General features: G+C 39.8%; 1 protein-coding gene across 5 annotated transcripts in view; it reads right to left on the reverse strand.

Annotated features, from left to right (window-relative positions):
- Positions 1-2,789: 2,789 nt before the first annotated feature.
- si:dkey-247m21.3 (5-hydroxytryptamine receptor 4) overlaps positions 2,790-26,815 on the reverse strand; it is a 54,904-nt gene continuing 30,878 nt past the window's right edge. For 3 of the 5 annotated variants that reach the window (XR_008566567.1, XR_008566566.1, XR_008566564.1), the window contains 2 exons: positions 6,883-7,043; positions 2,790-4,708 (listed from right to left, as the gene is read on the reverse strand). Coding sequence is in view for 1 of the 5 variants with exons in the window: in XM_054757605.1 (XP_054613580.1) it covers positions 6,950-7,043 (94 nt within the window). In the remaining 4 variants the exon portion in view is untranslated. Of the gene's footprint in view, positions 4,709-6,042; positions 7,044-26,815 lie in introns of those variants that run through there. The other 2 variants (XR_008566565.1, XM_054757605.1) reach the window with 2 other exon arrangements.

Below are 26,815 nucleotides of genomic sequence, written 5' to 3' on the forward strand. Positions count from 1 at the left end.
CTGAGACCATCTCTCACGTGGTCTGCTTGTTTTGTGCACACCAGAGGTTCAAAACAAACTGTACCTGCAGAAGAAATGCTATAAAGGCCTTTTGTTAACATTAGTTTAACTAAAAAAACATCCATCTTCCCTTGGGTTCTACTTAATAGAACCCACCTGTTAACCTGCTCTACTATTACAAAACCATCATCTATTTATTAACAGCCGCAGTGGAGAGTAAAGTGCATTCATGTTTTATTATTAACCCTGACAAAACTTCTGTCATCGCGTGTGTGTGTGTGTGTGTGCAGGGAGCAGCTCAAATTAATCATCATTTGATGACTCCAGTGGAAGGTTAAAAAGGCATTCTGCTGACTCCGTGGAACGCACACGACTCGGAAAAAACAACAAGCGTGTACAATAAGAACAACGTGAAACCAAGCGTCTCTACACTGCTATGCGTTACAGGTGGGCGGATCAATCCGAATATTGACACCAAGGCGGTATAAGTATCGGGCTAATACTAGCATGATGAAATCCATATTTTTCAGTTTTCTCTTCTGTTTATTTTCACATAACTTCTTTTTTTTTTTAAATAGATTATGGTATTTCTATTAGGACTGTCAAAAATGACGCGTTAACATCAGCAACCAATTTATTTTAATAATTAGGGTATTTTTTTGAGTCATTAACTCAAACCGACCACGGCAAGTCATACGCCTCTATGTTATGAGGACATGCTGAGGCCGCGCTTTTAGAACTTTATTTTGACCTGAACACATGCACAGCAATGCAATTCCAACACCAATTCTATAACAGTATGGATCCCCAACTCACAAACTCGTCTGTAGTCCTCCTCGGAACGACTACACGACCGCGAGATGCATTCATGAACACTCCGAAAAACCACAACTTTGTTTTTCTCTTGTGTGTATGTGGTCTAAATAAACAGAAAGACAAAGAAAAACAATAAGTGTATATTCTTATCACCCACAAACGTTAACTGTTACTGCGGAAGCATAATTTGATAATTTAAAATCTACACTCATGTGTTTACATGTTCAATTACTTGGTGTCATTTAATGCATCCCCAACCCCCGGGCCGCACAAACAGAAAAAAAAATAATTTCCATTTTTGTTTTATTTTGAAAAGTGGCCGGATTCTCTTTGTTACATCCGTTGTACTTGACGCATGTCCATCGTGGGTGTGCTAACTTTCTCTCTGTACTTTCTACTGTATTTTTACCATTTTTCTTTCACCTCCTATTTGGTGTCAAATGCTGATACTATGTGGGAATGCATAAAGGTAAGTTTTGATGACTTATTGAGTGCTAATGTGCACATTTGTCTCAAGTTAATTCATGCTAGCACACTGCCTTTTACCACACACGTCAAACAGCGAGGTAATAATGTCTCTGGAAAAACTCCAGGCCTGAACTGGTGGATGATGGGTCGGCATTAATTTTGTGCTTTTAATGTGATGTTATTTATGTCTTAGTTTTACACAATACATAATAAATAAGATAAATTTGATCGATAATGTACAGTTCTCTTGTGTGACGGTTTGGTGTTTCCTCGGGGTCTCATTCTTTGACCTGCCAGGGACCACAGATGTGAAGTAGTCTTTGGGCTAATTGTTGCATATTTACATGTAAGTGTTCATGAATATGCACCTTCCCCTTTTAAATAAATAAATACACAAATAATTTCAGAGCCCTAGAATGCAGTATCGCCCACCTCCACGATGCACGTGCCACTCCCATACAGTACATGGATAAATGACACGACCGAGGCAAGTATGGTTACTTGTCAGCTTAATCTCATGACTGTCTTACAGTGACATCTAGTGGGGAAAAACGATAGAGCAGCTAAAGAAATTGATTTAATTTGCGGTGTCCATAATTCTTGGAATGCAAACATAAGCAAATATAATCATATTCAAGCGTTGTAGGATTTATTAGACAGACCTTTTCATGCTCTCTTCTCCTTTCATACCTGCTCGTATTTTAGTTTCATATCAAACAAATCAATTTAGGATCTATTTACAGTCGCCTGCAAGGGCTTCAGTGTTACCGCTTTGATAGTGGACCTGACCTCCACATGGAAGCAGAAAAGTCCCCAAATCCCCTGGACTTTATTCAAATAACATTATAAATCCCACAGCAAATTGCTTTCCACCTCTTTTTGGGAAAATCTGCTTATGAGCAACATGCAGTGACTCATTCCTCAAAAACCAGTACCACATTCAAGGTTTAAAAAAAAAGTGTGTCAACGTGAGAATGCACTTTCAGAAACATAAGTGATGCTGGAAAATGATCTTTTTGTGTGTCAATGCAACAGTGAGAGCTTTTGAAGAGGCTTCACACAATAAAACACTCCTCCTCTGATTGGTTAATGGCCGGCTTCAGTGCCAATCACTGTTTTGTTGATGAGAATGTTTACTGTCACTGAATAGGCCGCTTGATGACGCCTTTGTGTGCAAGCTGACAAAGGCTTGTTAAAAATGTCTCAAGCCCACACGGAATAATGAATCCCTCCTCTGAAGACATGCTCATGTTGTTTTAATGCGCTTTCATTTGTGTCTATGCTGTTTTTAATGAAAGGAGCAGTGACACAAAGACTCGGGGAATCTTCTGCTTTCCTCAAATGATTGGAAAATGGAGCTCCATTGATCTCTTGTTGCTAAAACTGCTTCCTCTGGCTCCGAAGCGCTCAGAAATAAAGAACACTGAGTTGTGCGGTGACTGAGGCAGCGGGGCTGTGGGGGGGAAAAAAAGGCAATTTGCAACAATATTGTAGAAACTGTCAGTTTATTTTTAACCTCCACCACATACAATAGACGTTGCAGAAAAGGGCAAAATGGACAAGAACAACTTTGTTCAAGAAAAACTCTTTTAGACACGTTATGTGTATGCAGTAAGAAAGGTTGATGAATAAAACAAAAACAAAAAAAAACAGCGGAAGCTCCGAAGTTGAACGCTAACTTCAACTAAACATTTTCAGGAGAAATATGCCTCAAAAATCTAACAAGACTTGGGGTTCAAATCGTCGTTACTTCTGGAGGACTTCAGCTTGGGGATCATGGAAACCAGAGGTGTCCAAAGTCTGGCATGGGGGCCATTAGTGGTCCATTCCTTTTATTGGCTTGTCCCATTTGTAAAAAAAAACAACAACAAAAAAACCCAGCAAAAATGAGTAAAACAAGAGAAAAAAAAACACAATGTAAAAAAAAAATGCTGAAATGTTGATACTAATAACACAAAGCTATGTCTTTTAAATATACATATAGCATTTTAAATTTAAATGTCTAAAAATGATAAATTATATACTATAAAAAAATAAAAGATAAGTTAATGAAGTATATATCTAAGTCGTGAACTCCACAAGTGTGTTTGGATTTCCCTTCTGTGTTTTCGTGAGGCCAACACAGAAGGGGAGCAGCGATGGCAAAGTACGATGGTAACCACAGAATTCGATTACTTTCTTAGTCGATTAATCTGAAGCTTGTCGTTTCGATTGATCGTATAATCGGTTATGCCCAGGATGGACCAAGTCAATATGAAGCAAACACAGATAAGAGGTCCGCTCGCATGAATGACTCAGGAAATAAATAAAAAAAATAAAAAAACACAAGAGGCTGAAATCAGAGGATATTTACATTTTTAAATAAAAAAATGATTCATCGAATACCAAAATGGTTGTTGATTAATTGGATTAATCGTTAATTGTTGCAGCTCCACAAAGAACCTGTAATAGAAACAACGGACATGGGAAAGGACGTCTTCAGATGGTGAGGCGTTATTTTATTTTCCTTTTTCTTTCCTTATGTAATGCTTAACGTCTCTAAGAGTGAGAAAAACACATACTTCTTCACTTTTTCATCCATTTTACATTATTTCCTATATGGGAAAAATGCACTTGAATAAGAACAACGTCAACAAAGTCAGCCAGCGTCAAGGAAGGGATTGCAATGGGCTTTGGCGCTGCCACAGGTGCCATTAGGTACACCTGCATGAGTAGAATAAAAGTGGATCAAATCTGTCCTTTCAACAAAACTACAAGGGCTCTGAATAGATTGCAGTGCAAACCACAGCCACAATAATACATACAATCACTTACATTAAATATGTTGTAATAATGTAATAATAACGTTAAACGTTACGTACAACCTCAGCTCTTTGGATCCCAGTAGAATAGGCAGGTGTACCTAACGTTGTGGTCAGTGTGTTCGAGGGAACCATCACTGAAAGTTGCAAGACACCTCAACTATAAATCAGCAATAACGCCTTGTAGGAATGTACAGTCTGTTTATTGCAAATGTTGTCACTAACTGTTCCTTAGTGCAGCCGTGAAGACAGACAACAATGGGAAGATTGAGGACTTTAATGTATCTACTCACGTAGATGGATTCATAGCCTGAAAACATTGGCTACAAAGTGATACTTTTTTCATTTTTAATTACATTTCCATAGAAACGGATGTGTATTGTTCACGTTGCAATTCAATTACATCAAATTCAATTCTGGCTTCCAGTGTGGAAGATCCAAAAGTACTTTTTAACTAAATAACTCAAGAAATATTTGCCTAATAAGAGAATGCTATTGTGACCTTCAGGGAAATAAGACGGGAAGGACAAAATCCTAAGTGGAATCCAGAAAAAAATGTCTTCATGTTTCCCCCCTCCCTTGAACTATGGAACTATTAAGTCTATGGAAGCACGTTGCAGCCTCTGAAAAAAAAAAAAAAAAAAAAAGGGTAAATCATAATTATGAGATAAAAAAGTTGAAGTTCTGACATTAAAAAGGCAAAACTATGAGATAAATTATGAGATAGAAAAGTCATAATTATGATTAAAAAGTCAAAAATATGAGATAAAATGTCACTCTAATAATGAGCTAAAAAGTCTAAATTATGGGATTCAAACTCTGCATGTGCCACCTTCTTCAATAGTGATGGTCGAGTATTGACCGAATCGTTCAAAACTCGCAAGTTCTTTACCGAGCTGGGACTCGCGGGTATTCGTCTTTGTTAACTTGTTCACTTACACTTCTGCTGCTAGCTAAATTAACAAGGAAACCAGGTAACATGGCATTCATAGTGCGACTGTTACTCTAACTCCATTTGTGGAAAAAGCAACAGATCTGCTCCTTGCCTAAAATCAACACTCCTTTCCACTTCCTGTTCCTGTCTGGGCTGCTTGCACGCCGAGCCCAGCACATCATTTCCACATTTATCTCATAATTATGACTTTTTGTCCCGTAATGTTTTACTTTTTATCTCATAATTTCCACTTTCTCTCTCATAATTATGACTTCTTATCTCATAATTTCGACTTTATCTCATAAGTATGACTTTTCATCTCATCATTTCAATTTTTAATCTCATAATTATGACTTTTTACATCACATCATTTCAACTTTTTATTTCATAATTTAACTTTTTAGGTAATAATTATGACTGTTATCTAATAATTTTAACTTTTTAATCTCATAAGTACGATTTATGTTGTAATTTTGACTTTTTCTCTCATAATTTAAATTTTTTATCTCATAATTGACTTTTTAATCTCATGACTTTATTATCTAATAATTTTGACTTAAAAAAAAATCTCATTTCAGCTTTTTATCTCATAATAATGACTTGACTTGCCATTGTTTGTTTGTTTTTTCCCTTTCAGTGGCGGAAACGGGCTTCCATAAGTGTCTCTTCGTGCATACTAAGACTCTGGAATCCAAACTATTTCGTTTGTTTTGCGTGTAAAAATGTCTATTTAGTACGTGGGACACTTCCTGTCTTTGCTGGTCTTTTTTCCGCAGGGGGCACACTGATTTTAAAACACAAAGGATAAACGTGATCTTAACATCTTTATCATAAATACCTTACCCATAAACAAGTACTGTACATATCTGGAAACAAATAAAAGTGCAACAGCATTTTATAAGGGCATTTGTAATATCGTGTTTTTTTTAAGAGTACACTTATATATATATATATATATATATATATATATATATATATATATATATATATATATAAGTGTACTCTTAAAAAAAACACATATATATATATATATATATTGTTGCATCGGTGTGGCCATTTAAAGACAGTCAATGGTGGTAAAAGAAACGGGCCAACAATAAGAAGCTAAACTTTAGTCAAATTTGGACCCACGGTTATTTTAAAAGAAGAAGACAAAAACAATAAAGCACCTGTACTGCCTTTGCATCCTGTTATCCAGACTTGAGAAGATCTTAGAACAGGGATCATCAATTACATTTGACCAAATGTTTCTCGGCAGGCACTGAGGGCCAGATGGTGTCATTTAAAAAGTAAAGAAATGAAATATTCCGATGGACACATTTATACATACAGTATGTGTATTTGGTAGCCTGTGTCAGTGTTACCGACCCATATTACCTGTACTGCAGCAAGCCACTCAGGTCTCGTCTTGAACGGGTCCAAAATGTTCAATTAGGACGGATGGACAGCGTTTCGTCTGAAAGTGAATTCCAAACGGGGTTTACTTCGTTAAAAAGTAAACGCATCGGCTTCCTAGCAGCATATTCTGTAGTCCACTCGCTGTTAAAAGTCCGATTTCCAGTGTCTATTTTTCTTTTTTAAGAGTTGCTAGCGCCATATTTGTTTAAATGCGGGCCGTCTTCTTCTACTGCCGCCTCATGCTGACGCGTCGCGGACGCCTCGCTGTTGCCCCCCGCAGAGCGAAGGCAGTACTGCATAAACGAGCACTTTGCAGGATCGACTGAATGTTTGACATTATTTGGGTGATTTTAGGCGGGCCAAATGAAAATTGAGGACCCCTGTCTTAGAATGATCACCAGTGACGATGCTTTTGTTAAATATATATATATATATATATATATAAAAAACTAAATATAACCATACTTAAAGGAGGCAGGCCAGTTGAGGACACTTGGCATCATAGTGCGTCCTCTTGTGGAAAAGTCTTTCCTCATAGTGGTTCTAGAAAGTCCTGGGATTCCTGCTCGTTGGCCAGTATCGTTCTTCCGTTGTCACAGTAGCTACGATTCGGCAGGAAGGACAATCTGCAAGAAATCACACAATCATCATCGTCAATGAAGGAATGAAGGTGGTGACCATTGTCAATCTTCTTATAGGAAGTCGCAAAATGCTCTGCAAAGACATACCGATGTATGGCATTATATATGTGTTTATTATATAAGACATATTTTTTAAAAAGCTTAAAGCTCACTCACAATGTTCCATTCTGATCACTCTGCCACTGGCTGCAAGAACTAACATAAAAGTCAGAACCTAAAGGTAATCATTGCTGTCCATCCATCCATTTTCTATAGTGCTGATGCTGGGCAAGGTCACGGACTGGTTTGCAGTCAATCACAGGGTGCATATTGACAACCTTATACAGTATATACCACTTTATTATGAGTATTAGTACAAAAATACTTGGAAATCATCCCTTTTGGCCTTACAACACTAATGTCATGCATCTTTCTTCCAATCCACATGTAAAGCCAATTCACTTGTGTGACAGCATGCACTGGCCCACATGGTGTGGGCGTGGCCATCATGAGTGGGCGTGGTCAGCCAGAGTGGGGGAAAGAAAAACAGAAATGTTCTTCCACTTGGGCTCCTGTGTTTTCTGTGCGAGGGGAGTGTTTACTGTCCAAACAAAAAGCTCTGTCTCCGTCCTCCTCTCCTGAAGTAGAGACCTCCAGCAGTAGTAAACAAGCTTTGGAGGATTTAGTGTCTGACAACGACGTCCTGCTAGTTTTCAGGGGGAAGTTGAGGGAACTTGTCATCATTATTAGACATAAATAAGGAATGAGCTGAAGGTCAGCCCATACATTCCAACAAGTGTCGTGAAGAATACTTGTATAGTATGATTTATAAAGCTATATAGGTAAGAAAAACGGGTTTGCTCTTGATTCAACCTCATGCAGATGAGTCAAAAGCAGGTTAGACTGATCACATGACAGTAGGTGGCCTATTTCTTATTCATTTATGAGCTAATTTGACGAGAACACAGCTCATGAATAACCACAGCTGTGACTGTACTGCGGTGGTGATAGAATGCTGGACAGACATCACGTATTTAGAGAAAAAACATGGACAGATTAAAGCAGGGGCTGAAATATTAGCATGGATATTAGGTTTGTGGGCTTTTTTTTTTTTGGTCCGATTTCAGTGATTACCTACTCGGGAGTAAAATGACAAATCGCTGAAAAGTTCACAGGTAACAACAAGCTCTTTCTCAAGTTATTGTTAATCTAATTTATGCACAAATTGCTTTAAATCGATATTCTAGCAGTGTTTCACTATTGTAGAGTTCCCATAAGGATTTACATTTAACACAAAATTATTGACACAGGTAGTAGTTAAATGTGGCACGTTATTATGCACTGATATCTATATCAACTATGACCTTCTGTCATTCGACACCTTCTGTTCATTACTACTACACAAGCTAAATAGCTAGTCAACAGTTGTGATAATGCATTCTCAGAAAAACACTGCCCCCTAGCGCTTTGGTCAAGAATTGCACATTACAAGCTCAGCCGAACTGTAATCGGCATACGCCAGGACAAAGCTAAACCTGAATTCTTCAACATATTTGAATTTTTTTTCCCAATAATTACTTTTCTTGACTACTAATTAGTAACCTAACCAGCACTGCACATAACAAATTAGTCCATTTGCGTTGTCGTGTATCATTCCACGAAGTCAAGTGCCCAACAAAGCACCCTATGTGTTGCTGACTCAGCGTCCGTGCGTTGAGTGTGACTGCTAAATAACCCGCCACGGGGCCAAAGCAAGTTCAGAGTGCATTCAAATTTCCCTACCATGAGTAACCATGCAGGTCAGTTTAACTGGCAACTCTAAATTGTCCTTCGGTATGAATGTGAGAGTGAATGGTCGTTTGTCTATATGTGCCCTGCGTGTACCCCGCCTCTTGCCTGAAGTCAGCCAGGATAGGCCATAGGTTCCCTACCCCTCAAGTAAGGGAAGTCCGCATCAACAAAACATTCCATCAAATCCTCATTTACAATTACTTTGCATTGTTTTTGGCATGTACAGGTATAACTATAATTATTCTCTGAATGGATTTATTCGATTTACATTATTTCCTATGGGGAAAAATGTATTCAGTTTTGCACGTTTGCCGAACATGGAAACTCGTTACCGAGGTACAGTCGTCCCTTGTTTAAAGCAGTTAAAACAAATGAATTTCCGCTATATAGGATTCAATTTATTCTTTGTTCATAAATGGAATATTTCTGTAGTTAGAGCATATAAAACCTGTTTACAGCCTTCTAAATACGTTTTTTAACATCATTAGAGCCCTGGAGACATGAAATAACACCCCTACAATCACATTTACACTCGTATTTTTCATTGTTTACACCACATTGCAACTCTTATGCTGCAGGGACTTGAGACGGCTGCTAGCTAGTGAGCTAACAAGCTAGTAAGCTAACCAGTTAGCCTCAAATGTATTTCTTCTAAACTTAAGAAGCCAAAAACGCACCACTTCCGCACGGAAAGGGAGGAGAACCTTGTTTCACTCTATCATGTCGAACATGCCATAATGTAATGTAAGGTAAGGTAATCTCAAGGTTTTGTGTCGTTACTGCTGCCTAGTGACCAGAATACTCCATTACACTTGTATTCCAGTATGTTTTGACTCATAATAGCGAGCGAGCGATAATTGAAGCGTGATATTGCGAGGGACGATTGTACCAATGTATTCTCAAACATCCATAATCCCTACAGTGATAGTGAGCGGGCCTGCCTGTCTAATCTCATTTATTTACCCATTGGTCTATCGGCAACTAAGGTTTCTGTCCCACTAATTCTGCCTAGCAACAAAGATTAAAAAAGATCTCATTTGTATGAGCGTCTCATCGCTAGCTAAAGGCATGTAAAAGCATAATTAATCCATCTATGACACCACTAGACCACACCACATCTATGAAAAAAAAACAGTTGTCAAGACTTCTTATCAGTATAAATTAATTTCCACTGGGTTGAAATCCAGGTCACTGTTGTTGTGAGGATACTGTACATATATGGTATGCTCTTTGGCTACACACAAACATGTCATCCTTAAATCTTGTGCCTTTAAAGCCTCAGCAGATGTTTAAGACGTGCTCCATTAAATGCTGTATATGAGTGTAATGCGGGTTTAAGTGACCGTGTCACAGTAAAGAAATCAAAAAGCTATTTCACCTTTCCCCAACAGAACATTCCCAAAGTAAAAGAAATAAAAAATAAAAAAGTGGGGTGAAGGGTGTTTTCCAGAGATGAACCCCTATGCTTTTTCAGGGAGTCATTAAGACATGCGCATCCTGTCAAGCCACATCTCTCTGCTGTGACGGCAGACGGAGCCACAATAGCGTCCCCACAGAGTCCCACGGCGTCTGCCGCTCCCTAATATCTTTATTCTGACCTGAACACATCAACAGCAACTCTCAACCATGTCTCTAGTCAGCTCGTCCTGGGAACGATACTTACCTCAGTCACTAGACGACAGCGAGGTACATTCACTGACACTCCGACAATCACAACGTCTTTACTATGCGCGTACATGCGGCCTAAATAAACAGAAAGACAATGAAGAGTAAGTGGATATTCGTATCTCTCACTAACGTAACATTTACTGCGGAAGTACAATGTGCTGCTTTTAAATATGCTCAGAAATACACAAAATTTAAAAAAAACAAGTGAATTCAACTTAAGTTATGTGGTGTCTTTGAACGCAGCCCTTCATGGCTCATAATAACGTGGCTAAAGTGCGATTCAAAAGTTCCACTAATATTACCCGCGTGGTATCTTTTAGCTCGATTTAAATTTTCAGTTCATTTGGAGCTGTTAATACATACAAATATATAGAATTGCGTCCTGTCATTTAGCTTTCTGTTCGTAAAATACAGTAAAAATGGGAATATTTCACACACACCTTTATAAACCCCAACACCCAATCCCAAAGATGTATTTATACGTCTTTTATGCATAGGCTAAAAGAGGTGATGACGCAACTGCACACTAATAGATGTCACTTTTACAGCAGTTTGAAGCTATAAAAACAGCCACAAGGTGGCAGAAGTGTATTTGATAAGAGCTCGGCAGGGAACATTTGCATGTGAAAACACACTTGACAGCAAGGAGGAAGTAGGACGCACGCACACATACGCACGCACGCACGCACGCACGCACGCACGCACGCATGTGAAAATTGTTAATAGTTCATGGTGTTATATTTGTAAATAAATTGTTATTTTGATGTAAAACAACCCTTTTTTGTATTGTTTGTGTTGTGGTACAGTTGTTTATATATTTCAGCTGTCACAAAATTAAAAAAAATTGTGTCAAAGTGAAAGCTATGCTTGAAATGTATCTTTTCACACAAAGCTGTTTTTCTCCCTTTTTTAGTCGGGAACTGATATTTTCCTGAAACGTACCTATGTTCTACTGCTGATTACTAAAGAACGGAAAACTGTACAAACAAACTTTTTTCTAATCTTTCTTTTGGCAGGTACATGTTTATATCGCCATAGAACACAATATTCTGTGTGCCTTGAAAAATCTGTCAAAATCATCTAAAATGACCGCTACGAAGGGGTTGAATGAGTTAATCATGACTCACTAATTTGAAAACTGTGATTAATTGGATTTCAATTTTTAATCATTTGACAGCCCTACATTTTTTTGTTAAGTTTCTTGTGTCACCTCCAGCTAAAAGATACCCCCTTATGATTTTTCCTCCTCACTGAGCCATTTGTGTGTGTTGGCTACTTTTGCTGATGTTGTCAAAACAGCTTCTCTTGCTTCAGGTCATTTCACATGTAAAGGTCCTGTAGCAGCTAGCAGTTTTGTTGAAGACCAGTTCTTTTTCCACTTCTTTCTATTTGCATGACCTTTACAAGTAGTTTTAGTGCAGGGATTCCACAGTGACCAACACGGCGGCTTTTTGTACTTGGATGGACACAGCCGGGGAAACAAAAACTTGTCTTCACAGTGGAAGAACATTAGAAGATCATTTGTTTTGGATACACATCAACCGCTGCAAGGCACTCCACTGAAAGCATGCAACCCCAAGAGAGACAGATAAGAAGACACGAGATACAGGAGACGTTTGTGTTCCTTTCATTTGGTTCTAATATCCTTCAAGAACATTAAATAATCAAATTTCACTCTTATCTCTTTGCCCCAGGAGCTGCAGAAGTGAGAAAGCTGCCGCACTGATGGAGAAGCAAGATAAGGTGGGTTTTCCCACAGGAACGCCATCAGGGAGGTTGCAGGTTGAATCCTATCAATCAAAGAGGCGCAATTACAAGCTGTTACTCTGCTGTTTCCTTTCAGAAAATCCTTTCCTTTCAAAAAAACCCCCAAAGGACTCAGCGCCTCACCGGTCACGAACCACACCACACGCCGCTGGCATACATGATTTCTTTCCTTCTTATGGTCGGCCGTATTTTAATTTGATTAAAGGCTAATAGAGGCTTTTGTCTATCTTGTTGTGCTGAGCAGCCAGGACAGAGATGGCTGTATGGCTTTCCTACACCACAACCAGCGTTGCCAGGTCTGGCGAGAGAAACAAGCAACCAGCTGTCATTTAGCATTGCATTTAGCATTGCATTATGCATAGGCAACACAAAAATGATAAGAAATATAGAATAGTATAAAAACTGTAATAATAAAATCTATTAAAAATAACTTAAAATTGAAGTTATTGATGTATGACACATTAACTCAATAATTTGTCTTGTTGGGTTTTTTTGGGCTGTAAATGTCAGTTAGCCTGGTGCACAGACATGTCCGATTTTCTATTCTATATCTATTTATTTTATTGTATATTTTATTGATTTATATGTACTTATTTTTTATGTAGTTAATTATTATTTGTTTATTTAGTTAATATACATATATACATTTTGTTATTGTAAATATTTTTCTGTATTATTTAAATCTTGAGTGGGAAATTTCACTGTGAAGTTATCTGGAGTTTTTTAGCCGAGGGAAAATTCCAAATAGGGATCTGACTGTCAAAGCATGGAATGTTTCCAATGAAAACACAAGCCAAATGAAATTACAATATTTACATACAGTATTTCAGAATAATTCCCACCAATAGAGTCATATATTGGTGGGATGAGTTTGAGTTGTCCTGGTCCAAATCTTACCTTAGAACTGCTGCCTGTAATTCCTTGATAAAAAATCGAGTTACCACCGGTTGACTTCTAAAATGTACATAATAAGATAATGAGCCAGTCTTTTGAACGGCTCTTTGAAAGGAACAGCGCAAGCGCCGTGCGCCTGAGTGTGTGTGAGGGCGTGCTGGGTCGAACAGGCAGGCGCGATGGCCAGGAAACGGGGGTGTGGAAAAGGACAAACAACCCAAACAACTGCTCATGCTCGTGTTGTGCTCTATTGTGGGGAGCTGGGAGATAATCGGGGGGGATTCTCACAGCCCAAATAAGAAACCACATGATCTGAAGCTCCAAAATACCTCAACCTCAGGAAATTTGCAAGCGACATTAGAAAAAAAAAAGGCCAAAGTCGCTTATAATGAGCGGACCTGGCAACACTGACCACAACAAGTTCAATTACCCGTTCTGTGGTCTTGAGAGTTCTAACTGTGGCGTTAATCCTTTTCCTGTTCACTGAACTTCAAGTTTTGCACCGAGCATCTCTAACAGCAGTTAGGATTGCCTGTGATATTCCAGGCCATGAAGTATCGTATCTTGGACAGACCAACTAGGAGTAAAGGGTTCATCGTGTACTCCTCGTAAATAATAAACACCTGCAAGCAGATTCTTTAGGTACTATCTGCGTGACTGACGACACGCATGATCAAACTATTGGCCTGGAGCGGTTTTCCAACACAGAATTACACATTAAGCATAAATCGTCCGTAGGTGTGAAAGTGAGTGTGAATGATTGTTTATATGTGCCATGTGACTAGCTAGCGGCCAGACCAGGGTGTACCCCACCACAGTTGCTACATGATAATACGATGCACAATGTCTCATGGCATCTGCAAGCTTTTGTTTCTGTTTGTACACAAGGATACAAATATTACACATCTTCTAGGGCAGTGGCTCTCAACTGGTGGGTCGGGACCCAAAAGTGGGTTGCAGGTCTTTGCCTGGGTAAAAAACAAACAAATTATGTAATGACCCAATGTTTGTGAATGCACCTCGTGTTCTTGTCTGCGCTATCCGCGGTTTACGCCACCGCGAGGTGCATGCCAATGTTTCTGGGCATCTTTGTCAAGCTGGAGTGGGAAAGAAAGGACATTGAGTGGAGACTTATCCAACACTCAGCTGCAGATAACTGTTGGAGAAGAGCACGGCATCAACAGACAGCGTCCCAGCGCTGCAGCTTATGTTGTGTTGAGAACAGTCCCATTAAAATATAACATATATGAGAAGTTTGAGTTAAAAAAATACCTGCAATTTCAGTCACCACTTGTGACTGAAGGGTGATGGTGGGTCCCGCAGCCAAACCAGTTGAGAACCACTGTTCTAGGGCACTGTTATGGACTGTTTGACAAAAGTAGGTCACCATGATTAGAACTGGACCACGGGTATAAGCAGAAATAGCTGGCTTCTACAACCAGTGGGTGTGAAGATGCCCGATGCTCAAATGCATATCACTGCACTCATCTCCAAAATAATGTTTTTATTAGCAGTGAATGTGAAGGTTGCTATGCTATACTGGAATCAAGGGGGCGGACCTGCATATGAGCGGACTATATCAATCAAATTATTGAAAGGATGTGATAACTTAAACCAGGGGTGTCCAAAGTGCATCCCGGGGGCCATTTGCTGCCTGTGGCTGTTGTTCTATTGGCTTGTGGCACATTCTAAAAATAAGAATTTTACAAGAATGAAGTCAAACTAGAATTTTATGAGAATAACATGACCAAATTAGTCATTATGGAATAATTATGAGGAAAAATAAGGTAATTTTACTCACAAAGAGCTGAAATATTACAGAAAAAATATGTTATTAAAAAAAAAAAATTGCAATATTATGAGAAACAAAAAGTAGTAATTTTTGGATAATTAGGTTGTGAAAAATGTATTATATTATGGGAATAAAGTCATAATATTGCGAAAAGAAAATTTACAACAATTTTTTAAGAAGAAAGTTGAAATATTTGGAAAATTAAAAAAAAAAAAAACAGCAAAAATGGGGGACAAAAAAAGAGCACAGAGTGAAGTTGCTACTAATAATAGGCTTTTTCACCTACTACACAAAGCTGAGACGCAGAATTTTTCTTGAGATACATATCACTTCTTAGCATGTCTACATGTGGTGCTTTACAAAATATCAAAATGGCCCTTGCATCCTTTCCTTTGTCAGTATGTGGCCCTCGCTGGATAAAGTTTGGACACCCCTGACAAACTGTGTTCTTCTACCTCTGTCCCCTCTTGAAACAAGAACTAGCAGACAATGTTGTTGCGTTGCAGCCATTTTGTTCTTTCTCAGTCACCTTTTAAAATAAGCCAAGCCACGCAGGAGCTGAAGTTTGTGTTGATGTCGGTGCCTTTGTTATTGCCGTCTGTCCTCTCTCAAATCTTTTGTTTTAACCTATAGAGGTGGGGAAAAACACTTGCGGCCCGAATATTAGAGTATTTCTCCATGAGCACAGCGATAAACAATGTCACATCCTACGCGAGTACTTTTGTATAAATGACTGCTTATAAGCAGGTTGTGTCGCGGTCCACATCTAAACATTCACTTCTTTGTTGTTTTCGTCGTGATGCTGCGCGGGGTGACGACAGTGCAACTTTGAGGGCCCGAGAGAAACACAGCATGGCACATTAATGAAAATATGCAAGTGTAAACATTTTGGATGGCTGTCAACCCTATTAAGATGCAGGTACTGTCCAGTAAACCTCATCAGATCACCTTAAAATAATAACCAGAAGCTAATTTGCACCAAGTAATAATGAAGAACTTTGCTGAAAAGTCCATCTCCACTCGTGTCCTGCAGCCTCCTCAGGCTCCTTCTCCTATTCTGGGTTTCTGGGACACGAGGTCCCCTAAGTGTCATGCTTGCTTCTTTTCAAGCACAAAAAAATCTCAATGAGGAATCTGTCAGCCCTTCTCAAATGTGACAACTACACAAGTAATTCACAGATGCTTCATGTTTTGTCTTGGAAACCTGAGAAATGATTGGTCTTTTGCATGTATTTCACTGTATTGTGCTATTAAAGGGAAATCGCTCTGGCGTGTTAAGGTCTGTAGCGCCTCATTATGCAATAATGGTGCAATATGTAATAATGTCATAAACTGTCACGTCATTATGTAATAATGCAGTGTTTTTGTAATAATTGCCGCATTTTGTGATGCAATTCTTGATCGTATGTTGTAATAAAGTTTGACGCATTTTGTCACAACTTTTGCAATATGTAATAAGTTATTACAAAATGTGGCAAACTTTATTACAACATGCGTTCAATAATTCATTTAGACGATCCTTCAAGGCACACAGAATATTGTGTGGTATGGCGATATAAACATGGAACCTACCAAAAGACAGATCAGACTCCCGTCTTTCATCAGAAAAAAAAGTTAGTTTCTACCTTTTTCCGTTCTATAGTAATCAGCAGTAGAACATAGGTAAGTTTCAGGAAAATATCAGTTCCTGACTAAAAAAGGGAGAAAAACAGCTTTTTGTGAAAAGATACATTTCATGCATAACTTTCATTTTGACACAAATATATTTTGCTTTTGTGACAGCTCAAATATCTAAACAACTATACCAACATAACACAAAAAGGGGTTGTTTTACATCAAAATAACAATTTATTTACAAATATAACACCATTAACTATTGACAATTTTCACATTTGGAACTGAACTATGTGTGTGCATGTGTGTCTGCGTGCGTCTGTCGTGCTGGCGCATGTGTTAAGATTTCCCTACAATGCGTAACCTTTTGCACACTACACTCCTCCACGCTCTCCCACATCCTCCTTCCTGTCACGTGTGATTCTTCCGTCCACCTCTGATCAAATGCACTTTTTTTTTTGGCTTTTTGGTTTTTATGGCTTAAAATTGCTCTGAAGTCAAATGCATTAGTGGGGAGTTGCGTTGTCACGTCTTTTAGCATCTTGCGTAAAAAAAAAAAAAGACGTAGTCGGGATCGGGCGCTCGGGTTTATAAAAACAGATAACCGTCTGTGGTATTGAATGAGTTAAAAATGATTGATCATTTAGTTTGACTTGAGTGTCACCTGCGCATGCCAAACATTGTTTTGTTAAAAAATGATTTTTCATTTTTGTGGCCACATATTTGTACCGTATATTCTACATTGGTCTTTCATTTTTAGTTCCTGTGGAATGTTAACTTATACTTGTTGTATTCATAAGACAGTACACTTTTACCATGTGGCAATTTCTCCTTCTATCCTGAAAGCTCTTTGCTATATCTTCTACGTCTATACACAATAGTGAGGATTGTTTGTATTTAATAAACTTCAATTAGAGTGAATTTGCAGTTTAGCAGAGGGTTCCCTTTTTTTGTGTGTGTTTTTTTTTAGCTTCAGTCATAATGTTGGACTGAGCTGCTAAAGCCTGGTGCTGTTCCAGAGCCAACATTTGTCAGTTTATTCCTAGTCGTAGCAGGAAACTGGGATAATACATTGAAAGTGGACTATTTCTCAGAGATTGAGTGTGTACAGTAATACCTGTAGTGCCACACTTAAAAAATAATTGGTGAGACCTGCATCCGAATACAGCACACTTGCCACATAAATGCTATAATTTGCCATCAAGAGGAAGAAAATGAAAAATACAGGCGTGACAAGTGCAACAAAAACTCGGTCTATTCTTCCACATGAAAGCTAACCTGGGACATATGGGTCACAGTGTGTGCTGCTACGGAGGCGGGTTAATAAAGGACGTGTGACACCTGCTAATCACATTTGGGATGAGAGGTGACCCTGTTTGGCCTCTGCTGCAGTCTAATTGCATCAACTGTTGTCCCCTGCACTTAGATTTCTGCATGTTTAGGTCAGCACATTGCTTCAACTGCAATCGCAGGAACAGGCAAATCAAATTCAACAGGAGACTTGGCTGCAAGTCTTATTTAGGATATTTTAAAAGGAAAATTGCGCTTAAAAAAAAAAAAAAAGTTTCCCATCATCCACCATCCGTATGTGAGGCAGGAACACACGTCTGTGCCTTTCCTGTGCTTTCTTACTAGCCGCCTCGTGCTGGCAGTACTAACAATGCAGGGAATGGGGATTCACCTATTCCGCCCTCTAAAAAAGCATCCAAAAACCTCCAACAATATTTCATATGCATGCTGTAACCATGTCGTAAGAGTCACATTCATGATAACGTGTCAAAATTACAGTATTTTCATCATTTTAAGCATTACCGGAACTTCTTTCCTGGGCGCATTCATTTCACAGAGTGCGTAGCAACGAATGCTACTTCCGTCAACAAACATTCTGTGTCACCAATCATGGCAGACTTTGTGAGGGACAACGACGACGACTACTTTGGGACAAATGAACCAGAACGTTAGCGTTTTGAGCCTGAATACATGGAGGATAAGCTACAGGTTTTACAAGCTGAGCGGGCAAAAGAGGGGGTGAAACGTTGGAGCAGGCGGGGGCCAACAGAGTCAGGACTGGTGCCAGAATGACTTGGGGGTATAAATGTGGAGCAGCCAAGTATGCTGACAGAACTCGAGTGTTTCTGCTGCAATGAGTGGCACACAGTGTTACAATCGATGGAAAGGCTTGAGAGACTTGCTCCAAGAGACTGCATCACAATGAACAAAGGACTGTTAACGCTAACACACCCTGCAGTGGAAGAAACTTTTCTCCACCTACCCAAAAACTAACTGGAAAAGACGCCCCAGGCCAGCTGGACCTGGACAACTGTCCATCCATGGTTTCCATGGTTGTATCCTTCAGCCCAAGACTTGTGCTCCCTGTCAAGATGGCAAATTCAGCATAATCCTCAGGTAAAAAATGCTTAGAGCAAACAAGCATTTGGCGAGTCTTTCTAGAGATGCCATCGGGTCTAAGATGAGAGCCAGTATCCACTGCTTCAGTCTGTCCGGATTTTTAGTTGGTAGCATGTGGAAATTTCAGAGTTGACCAACTACGGGGCTTATCGCCACACCCTTCTACCACGCACGTGCGAGGCATGATTTATAACCTAGCATTAACTTTTCCAAACTCAACGGCCATACAACAATATTGTGGCAGCTTGCTTAATATGCAGGTTATGGTGTTTTTTGTTGTTTTTTTTAGATGGCTTTATAGGCGAAATAGGTGAATCACTATTAACTGCACTTTAAGTGAAACACTGCTAGCACAAGGCGGCTATCTAGAACACACTGAAAAGGGCAAGCTGTCTCTCACATAAGGATTGTGGACGATGGGCGAAATCCCCCACGAAAGTACAGTTTTTCTTTAAAAGCCTCTACTCTTGGCTCAGCCCTCAAAAATGGTTGACATCAAATTTCAAAAAAACTTTTTTTTTAATTTAATTAATTAATTACTTTATTTATTTATTTTTTAAATTATTTTATTATTTGACATCAAATTTGAATTAAAAGACGCCTCACGGGTGAAATGGGAGTGAATTGATGAAATATGTACATGGACAATGAAAAAGCCCCAAAACAGACTCATGAAGGTCAGAAGTTTCTTCCACCAAAACACTTTACGTGTTATTTCAGTAACTCTCATTCTCAAATGTACTCCTTTTTTATATGCACATGATTGGCCGTGCATTTTAAAGGCACTAAAACACACCATCAGGAGACTTTATCGCTCATCAAACAACAAGTGGAAGCCAATGCGTCTGTGTAGGCTCTCAGTCGTACAGGAGTTGTCCATCGAGGAAAAGGCTTCTTGAGACGTCATCTGTACTTCTGTGAAGAATGTGTCGGACAGAGCAATGTGGTCTATTCCATCCACTGTAAAGATGAGGAATGCAAAGAGCACTACATTGGGGAAACTAAGCAAATGCTCCAAAAAAGGCTTTATCAACATCGCAGGGACAATGCTAGTGGTCCTCAATCAGCAGTACATCTACACCTGAAAGCTACCAATCACTCTTTTCAGGACAGCGAGGTAAAGATTTTGGCCAAAGAAAACAGATGGTTTGAAAGAGGAGTAAAGGAAGCTATTTTTGTCAAACAACAGAACCCATCATTGAATCGGAATGGTGGTTTGAGGTTTAATTTGGACCCTGTGTTCAGCAGGTTACTGAGACCAAAACCCACAGCTCTTAGTCTTGCAAATGAGGTGAAGGCAGGGCCGAGCCAGAACAATAGATGCTAACAAGCCAGTATCAGAGTCGTTCATACCCTATTCAGGGAGCGACACTTCCCTTTTATCGGAGGTGTTAATAACAGGATAGGATTATACCACTACTCCGCCCAGGCTTAGTGTAACGAACCAATAGGAGGAGGGTGTTGGCACACCAATTCCGCCCACTCTTACTGTATTTAAGGCCTAGGCTACCAGCACTTATTAGTTCGCTGACGAAGCTCTTCGGATGAGGAGCGAAACGTCCGACACATTCTTCACAGAAGTACAGATGACGTCTCAAGAAGCCTTTTCCTCTAAGTGGAAGCCAAGTTAATGATTGGCATCCAGGGAGAGGCTATTGAAGTGTTTACACTACAGTATAGATGCGTCCTTCAAAACAAACTGTATTCAATCCAACAGACTATTTTGTCACTGCTCTGTGTTTAGTAGAAACAACAACAAAAACCACAGATCAAACAATCCAGCAAAGGTCCAGACCTCATTTCCAAATTGAATATAAGCTGTAGACAATGACCAGGCTGCACCAGACATGAGACTTACTTACTTTATTAGATTTCAAGTCTACAATTTACCTGCAGCTACAACGAGATCAGCACTTAAATACCAAATAGGAACGCCGGTGAAGCTCGATCCCGTTAAATTTGATATTCATGGAGATTTGTCATTGATGTTATGCCCGGCTTGTCCTCAAGCAGCATGAATGATTGTCGAAGCATGCAAACACTACGACACTAACACGTCCATGTGGAAGCATATTTATCGGTGTGCACATCTCTTGAAGCAAGCCAATTAATCAATCAGGGCTTTGCATCACCCTAAACTGTGCACGGAATATTGTTTCTGCCTTCCGTTGGTCTTTATGTGCCTGTGAACAAAAAAAAACTTCTTACCGATTTTGACACGATTCAACAGGTGGGTCGATGTCCTCAAGCTCTAGAGATGATTGTATTTTGGGAACACTTGAAAAGTGACAGAATGAGGGCAGAAGCAAGTCACAAAGAAAAAGAGCAGTTCGATACAAGTGCCTTGCTCGTGGATATCAAACCTGGTATAGGAAAACAAGATATTGGCGGACTCCTGCAATCAGGAGGTAATTAAGATGCGTGACGACATGTCCCTCGCCACTGCACACTCTATCATCCATCCATCCATTTTCTATACCGCTTCTCCTCATTAGGGTCACGGGGGTATGCTGGAGCCTATCCCAGCTGACTTCGGGCGTGGTAAACCCTGGACTGGTCGCCAGCCAATGGCGGGGCACATACAGTATAGACAAACAACCATTAACACTCACATTCATACCTATGGACAATTTAGAGTCACCAATTAATTAACCAAGCAATTAACATGCATGTTTTTTGGAATGTGGGAGGAAACCGGAGTACCCGGAGAAAACCCACACACGCACGGGGAGAACATGCAAACTCCACACAGAGATGCCCAACGGAGAGTCGAACCCAGGTCTTCCTGATCTCCTGACTGACTGTGTAACATACCAATATTGTCTAGTGCTTCATTTTTGATCAATAATAATGAAAACCAACTGGTGTACATCAAAACCAGTTAACACATTAATGTCAAACGCTAATGACAGCCAATACAAGAGGTTATGATATGGATGTACACCCCATGTGACTGAGGGAAGGTCAATCATGAAATGAAAACCTAAAAAGATCCAAATATACAAACACAAATGTGTGTTCAAAGCTGCCACACATTTTTCTGCTCATCCTGCTTGTGTTGTTAATGAGATTAGTGGGAAAAGATGAGCGGCGTTACCGGCGCTGGTAATTCCAGCCGCTCAAAGAGTGATGGGAAACCGCGATAGCACAAACCCTCTGAGGCCCTTCAGTCAGAAGCCTGGCAAGAGATCTGATGCAACGGCGAGTGTGCTTCAACAGGCTGAAATGAAGTTAGGATTTATTTTAGCGCGCCGTGTTGTTTTCAGCGGCGTATCTCTCAGGCCATCGGTCAGATGAGGCAAAAGTCCTGGGGGCTGCGTTCACGGGGGCTACAGCTTGGATCCAATTCATCATGAGACTCTGGAGAGACATCGGGGTTAACTCTGAGCATATTGAGGCCGCTCGGCTCCATTTTCTTCACAAGAAAATGTTTTGCTTCTGGAAAAATTGAATAGCTTCAAGGACTTGTAAGAGCTAAATACAGTAAATGTGCTTTTACTGAGTCATCATCCAGAACAAAGACGACTTTCTCAGCCATTCAAAAAAAACCTGTAATTACTTACATTTAAGATTTTTTATAACCGAGTACAGTAGGCACCCAGAGTACTGGCAAAAAACCCTGCAATTGATACGCCCATACAAACGTCTATTATTATAATACATTACGTACACAGTGTACAGCAGAGGACTGTGTAGTTCTTTGCCAGCTAACACATGCCTGTCATCCAGGTCATTGCATTCTCAGCGCATTGAAGTGATCGCAACTGGACTGTTCAGGTTGTCTTAGAAAACGTTTCACCTCTCATCCGAGCAGGCTTCATCAGTTCATGCTCAAAGACCAGGTGGGAAAAACGCTCGTCAGACGAGAAGGGACAGCTCTAGTGTGAGAACTTGCTGCAACATCCAGTGTATTTATTTTGTAAAGGAGGAGGCACGTGCAGACAGGAATGGTTTCGCTCTTTTGTGGTGTCAAATGATAGTCATTAGGATACAATGGAGTGGGGCCTCTGCCCGCCAACGATGGTCATATGGGTTGTATCACCTTCGTTAGCATTCCATTCAGATGTAATGATGGTCATGCACCCACCTGAAACCAAGGTGGCTGCACCCTTGCGATGTTCCCCATATTTGCAGGTAGCCAGCACGTGGGAGCACGTGCGTCAGGATGTTACGCCACAAGTCTCAAAAATGTTTCTGTATGAGGCCCTCCGTGGAAAAAGCACAATCCAGTGTACGCCTCAATAAGCTTGATATTGTTTTATTCACTGTGCACACAAACAAGGGAGTCCAGCCTAAAAATTATTATCAAAATGTTCAGCCTCTAACTAATTATAGCAGCAAGATTTTCAAAATAATTCAACACAAGGGGGGGGAGGGAGGAGGATGAAATCTAAGCAAGCCACAGAGAAAGAGAGAAAGTATTACAGTATTTACAGTGGATCAGATGGAGGATTTGGGTTTCAATCAAACAACAATAAATCCAACGTGTCTCATAATAAATCACTGACTGCAGCGTTTACACTACAGCGGCCAGTGTGCTTCATCTAAATGTCTGCGCTCCACATTGTTTCTTTGCTTCTCCACCACAAGTTCACCATGATCTGGTCGCATAACGGTCAAACACAAGTGTGCAAACTCAATTTAGCCGCAAATCTTCGCTGAAATGTCACCTGTGCCGGCAGGCCTATCATAAAGGCGACATCAAACATTAAGACAGGTAAAAAAAAAAAAAAAGGTAACTCCCTGCTGCCTAGACTAGGTATCATATTCATGCTGATTTATTATCAAATGGGATACACTACATTTTTTATAGTTGCTACAAAGGTCACAACATGTTCAAGTTGTTTCCAGTGTTGGGAGTAATAGCGTTATACTGTTTTACAATAATGGGTGATCTAATTAATTACTATTTCAAACGCTGGTAAATGTGACGCTCACGAACAAGTCAACCCTTTTGAATGGCTCTTTTAAACGAACGATGACATCCGAGTCGCAGAGACAACAATACAATACAAGAACAAGCCAATCTCATATGCAACCGGTCACTTTATAAAAAGAGCCGCCGACTCGTTTGCAAACGTCACATCAGATCAGCAAACTCGAGGCAACAACGGCGAGTCCGGAGGGGTCTGTGGAGTTAAAACTGTCGTTTACAGGAAGAAAGTCCAGGCACTACTTCAACATCGTTGATGTAAAAGGAAGGCACGTACAAGTACATATGTCAAGTGTTGGTTAATCTTTGTCCGCGTCTCTTGTGAGTAACTCGACTCTCATGAAACTTCTCTCAATGGCACTTCAAAGCTAAATCCCAATTCTTTGACATATTTGAGTGTTTTTATATTTTAAGTAACACAATAATTACTTTCCCTGGTAACTAACCCCATTTATGAAGGAGTAATTCCTTGAATCATTCAGTCGCTTTTGGGGCAAAGTAACTCCTAACTAATGAATAATATTTTATTTTCCCGACGGTAAGTCACACCTTTATTCATAGTTTGGCTGGTACTTGACTTACAGTCAGGTGTGACTTAAATGGGGTGGTGGTTGGTTTTCTGGCGACACCTAGTGGCCGCAATAATGAGTTGAGCTTGTGACACAGTTGGGCACACATATTGAATGATGCAGAGCATACTGGATGCTTTTTGTTACGGAACACTTCATACGACTCTTCTGCCTTATGTGTCTGTAAGTGATGTGCAACTATTCTTATATGATACCTATGTGGATTAATTAGGACACTAATCATGCCTAGCTTGCAGATTGTAGCTGCTGTGTCAGCCGCTGACTAACTAAATACACATGTATTATTTTCAGTCTATTTTAATTCATTTGTGAATTATAAAAAATGAAGTTTTGGTGTTAAAATATGTCTGTTTGTTACGGGATGCGCCCAGGCGTCATGTCATGTATTAAAACCGTCTTCTTCCAGAACATTCTGACATTGAACAGGTACGATTTTATTCGGTCCATACACCTTAAAAATTGGACTTATTTCAATTTCAGTAGCTTTACTTTTTCTGCTTGTTAGTGTAAACATTGCCCCCTCCCTCTGGCTTCGTCTTCTTCTCTTGTGAAGTTAATGTTGTTAGGAGCGGCGCCATGAGACTCTTGACCAACACTGGTTGCTTTGAAGAATACTTGAGATCTCAACATGGTATCACCCTCAGTTCTGACAGATTTAGGACATTTTTGGTCAAAGGGATGACAAAACTGTCATTTTCCAACTCACTCCTCCTCATCATCAACATTCATTAACTCATTAGCATCCTGACTCTCCCTGCAGAGTCTGATTCTGCAGAGTCAGCACTAAAAGCTGCCATAGACATGACCCATGCCGGTGGATGATGATGTCACTTGGAGGAAAGAAGGTAAATTCAGGATGGAGGCTACCAAACCAGATTTAATGTCACAGGAAGACTTTGACATGCTGAGTTGTAGTTTGTTATCCTTCCAAGCAGAAATGTGACACACACGGGAAGCAGGTTACATAACAGCCTTTTGGTTTAAACGGCATGCTACTTGGAACTGCCTTTTTTCAATATAACCTATATATTGCATTTCTCTTTATTGCTTGTGCTTTTATTCTGGAGCACAGCCTCTTTTAGGTTCTCACGGCAAAAAGAAGCTGATAAAAATCACTGAGATATTACACAGCGCCTGAGGGCAGCTTTAACTGGGTTACTACTATTTATGAAGCAAATGTGCTACATTTAAAGAACGTGAAGTCCAGAGCAGAAGGCACCTAACTTTTTTTTTTCCATTTTATTTATTCATCATTAACGTCACATTGGGCCAGTTTAACGAGATTAATTAAGTATGCTTCATGTTAGCATGATATCCTATCCACCATTGAGCAAATGAAAAATTACTAATCATTTCTGTCCATTCATTTTCTATGCCGCTTATCCTCACTAGGGTCACGGGGGTATGCTGGAGCCTATCCCAGCTGACTTCGAGCGACACCCTGGACTGGTCGCCAGCCAATCGCAGGGCATTACTGATCATTTGTGTCATTTAATTATATGATTCATCATTTTAGACAAAATCAATTGTTGTACTGTGAATCAGGGGATTTGACACAAAAACCAACAGGCTTCTCCTCAAGTCAGTCAGAGGTTTTCTTCCTGTCACTCACACACTCACACACACACACACACACACACACACACACACCAGTGACCTAGATAGATGCAGCCTCATCACTGTCATTCATTTTAAAGTCTTTTCTTTGTCTTTGGTTTTGCCTTAAATGTTTCCAAAACGAGGAGTGGTCTTACATTCTGGATGATACAGCACTCTCACTTGAGGACATAAATCTGTATTTTGCTATGAAATCACGCAATCTTTATTCATTTCACGTCCAAAAGAAGCCTAAAATCAACAAACTTCTGATGAGAATAGGTCGAATGCAAGCAGCTCATCCGATACTGCAAAAACATGAACTTGAAACTCGCTTTAGATGGTCTACATGTCATTGTCACAGCGGACACGACACCAGACCTCCAGTATGTGATGACTAATAACAAACTAGTGTAGTGTGTCCTGCCCTGAGGCTTGCAAGATCCTAAATATAAGCCTCACATTCGTGTCATTCGAGTCCAAAGATCAACGTTTCCCTATGGAATTTGTAACCATGGGCTTGGAGGAATGTTTGGGACCAGGGTCACTATTTTGGTTCCTGTAGTTTAACATGCACATGACTACTGAATGACTAAAAACTGCTCTGCAGGCTGGTAGAACATTAGCGTATTTATGTCCTCTAACTATCCTCGCAGCTCCATTCATGTGAAATTATTAGAGATGCTCAACATTGGCTTTCTTGCCGATATTGTCCAGGACTTCA

Source organism: Dunckerocampus dactyliophorus, chromosome 17 (assembly GCF_027744805.1).
Source record: "Dunckerocampus dactyliophorus isolate RoL2022-P2 chromosome 17, RoL_Ddac_1.1, whole genome shotgun sequence".
Taxonomy (NCBI): domain Eukaryota; kingdom Metazoa; phylum Chordata; class Actinopteri; order Syngnathiformes; family Syngnathidae; genus Dunckerocampus; species Dunckerocampus dactyliophorus.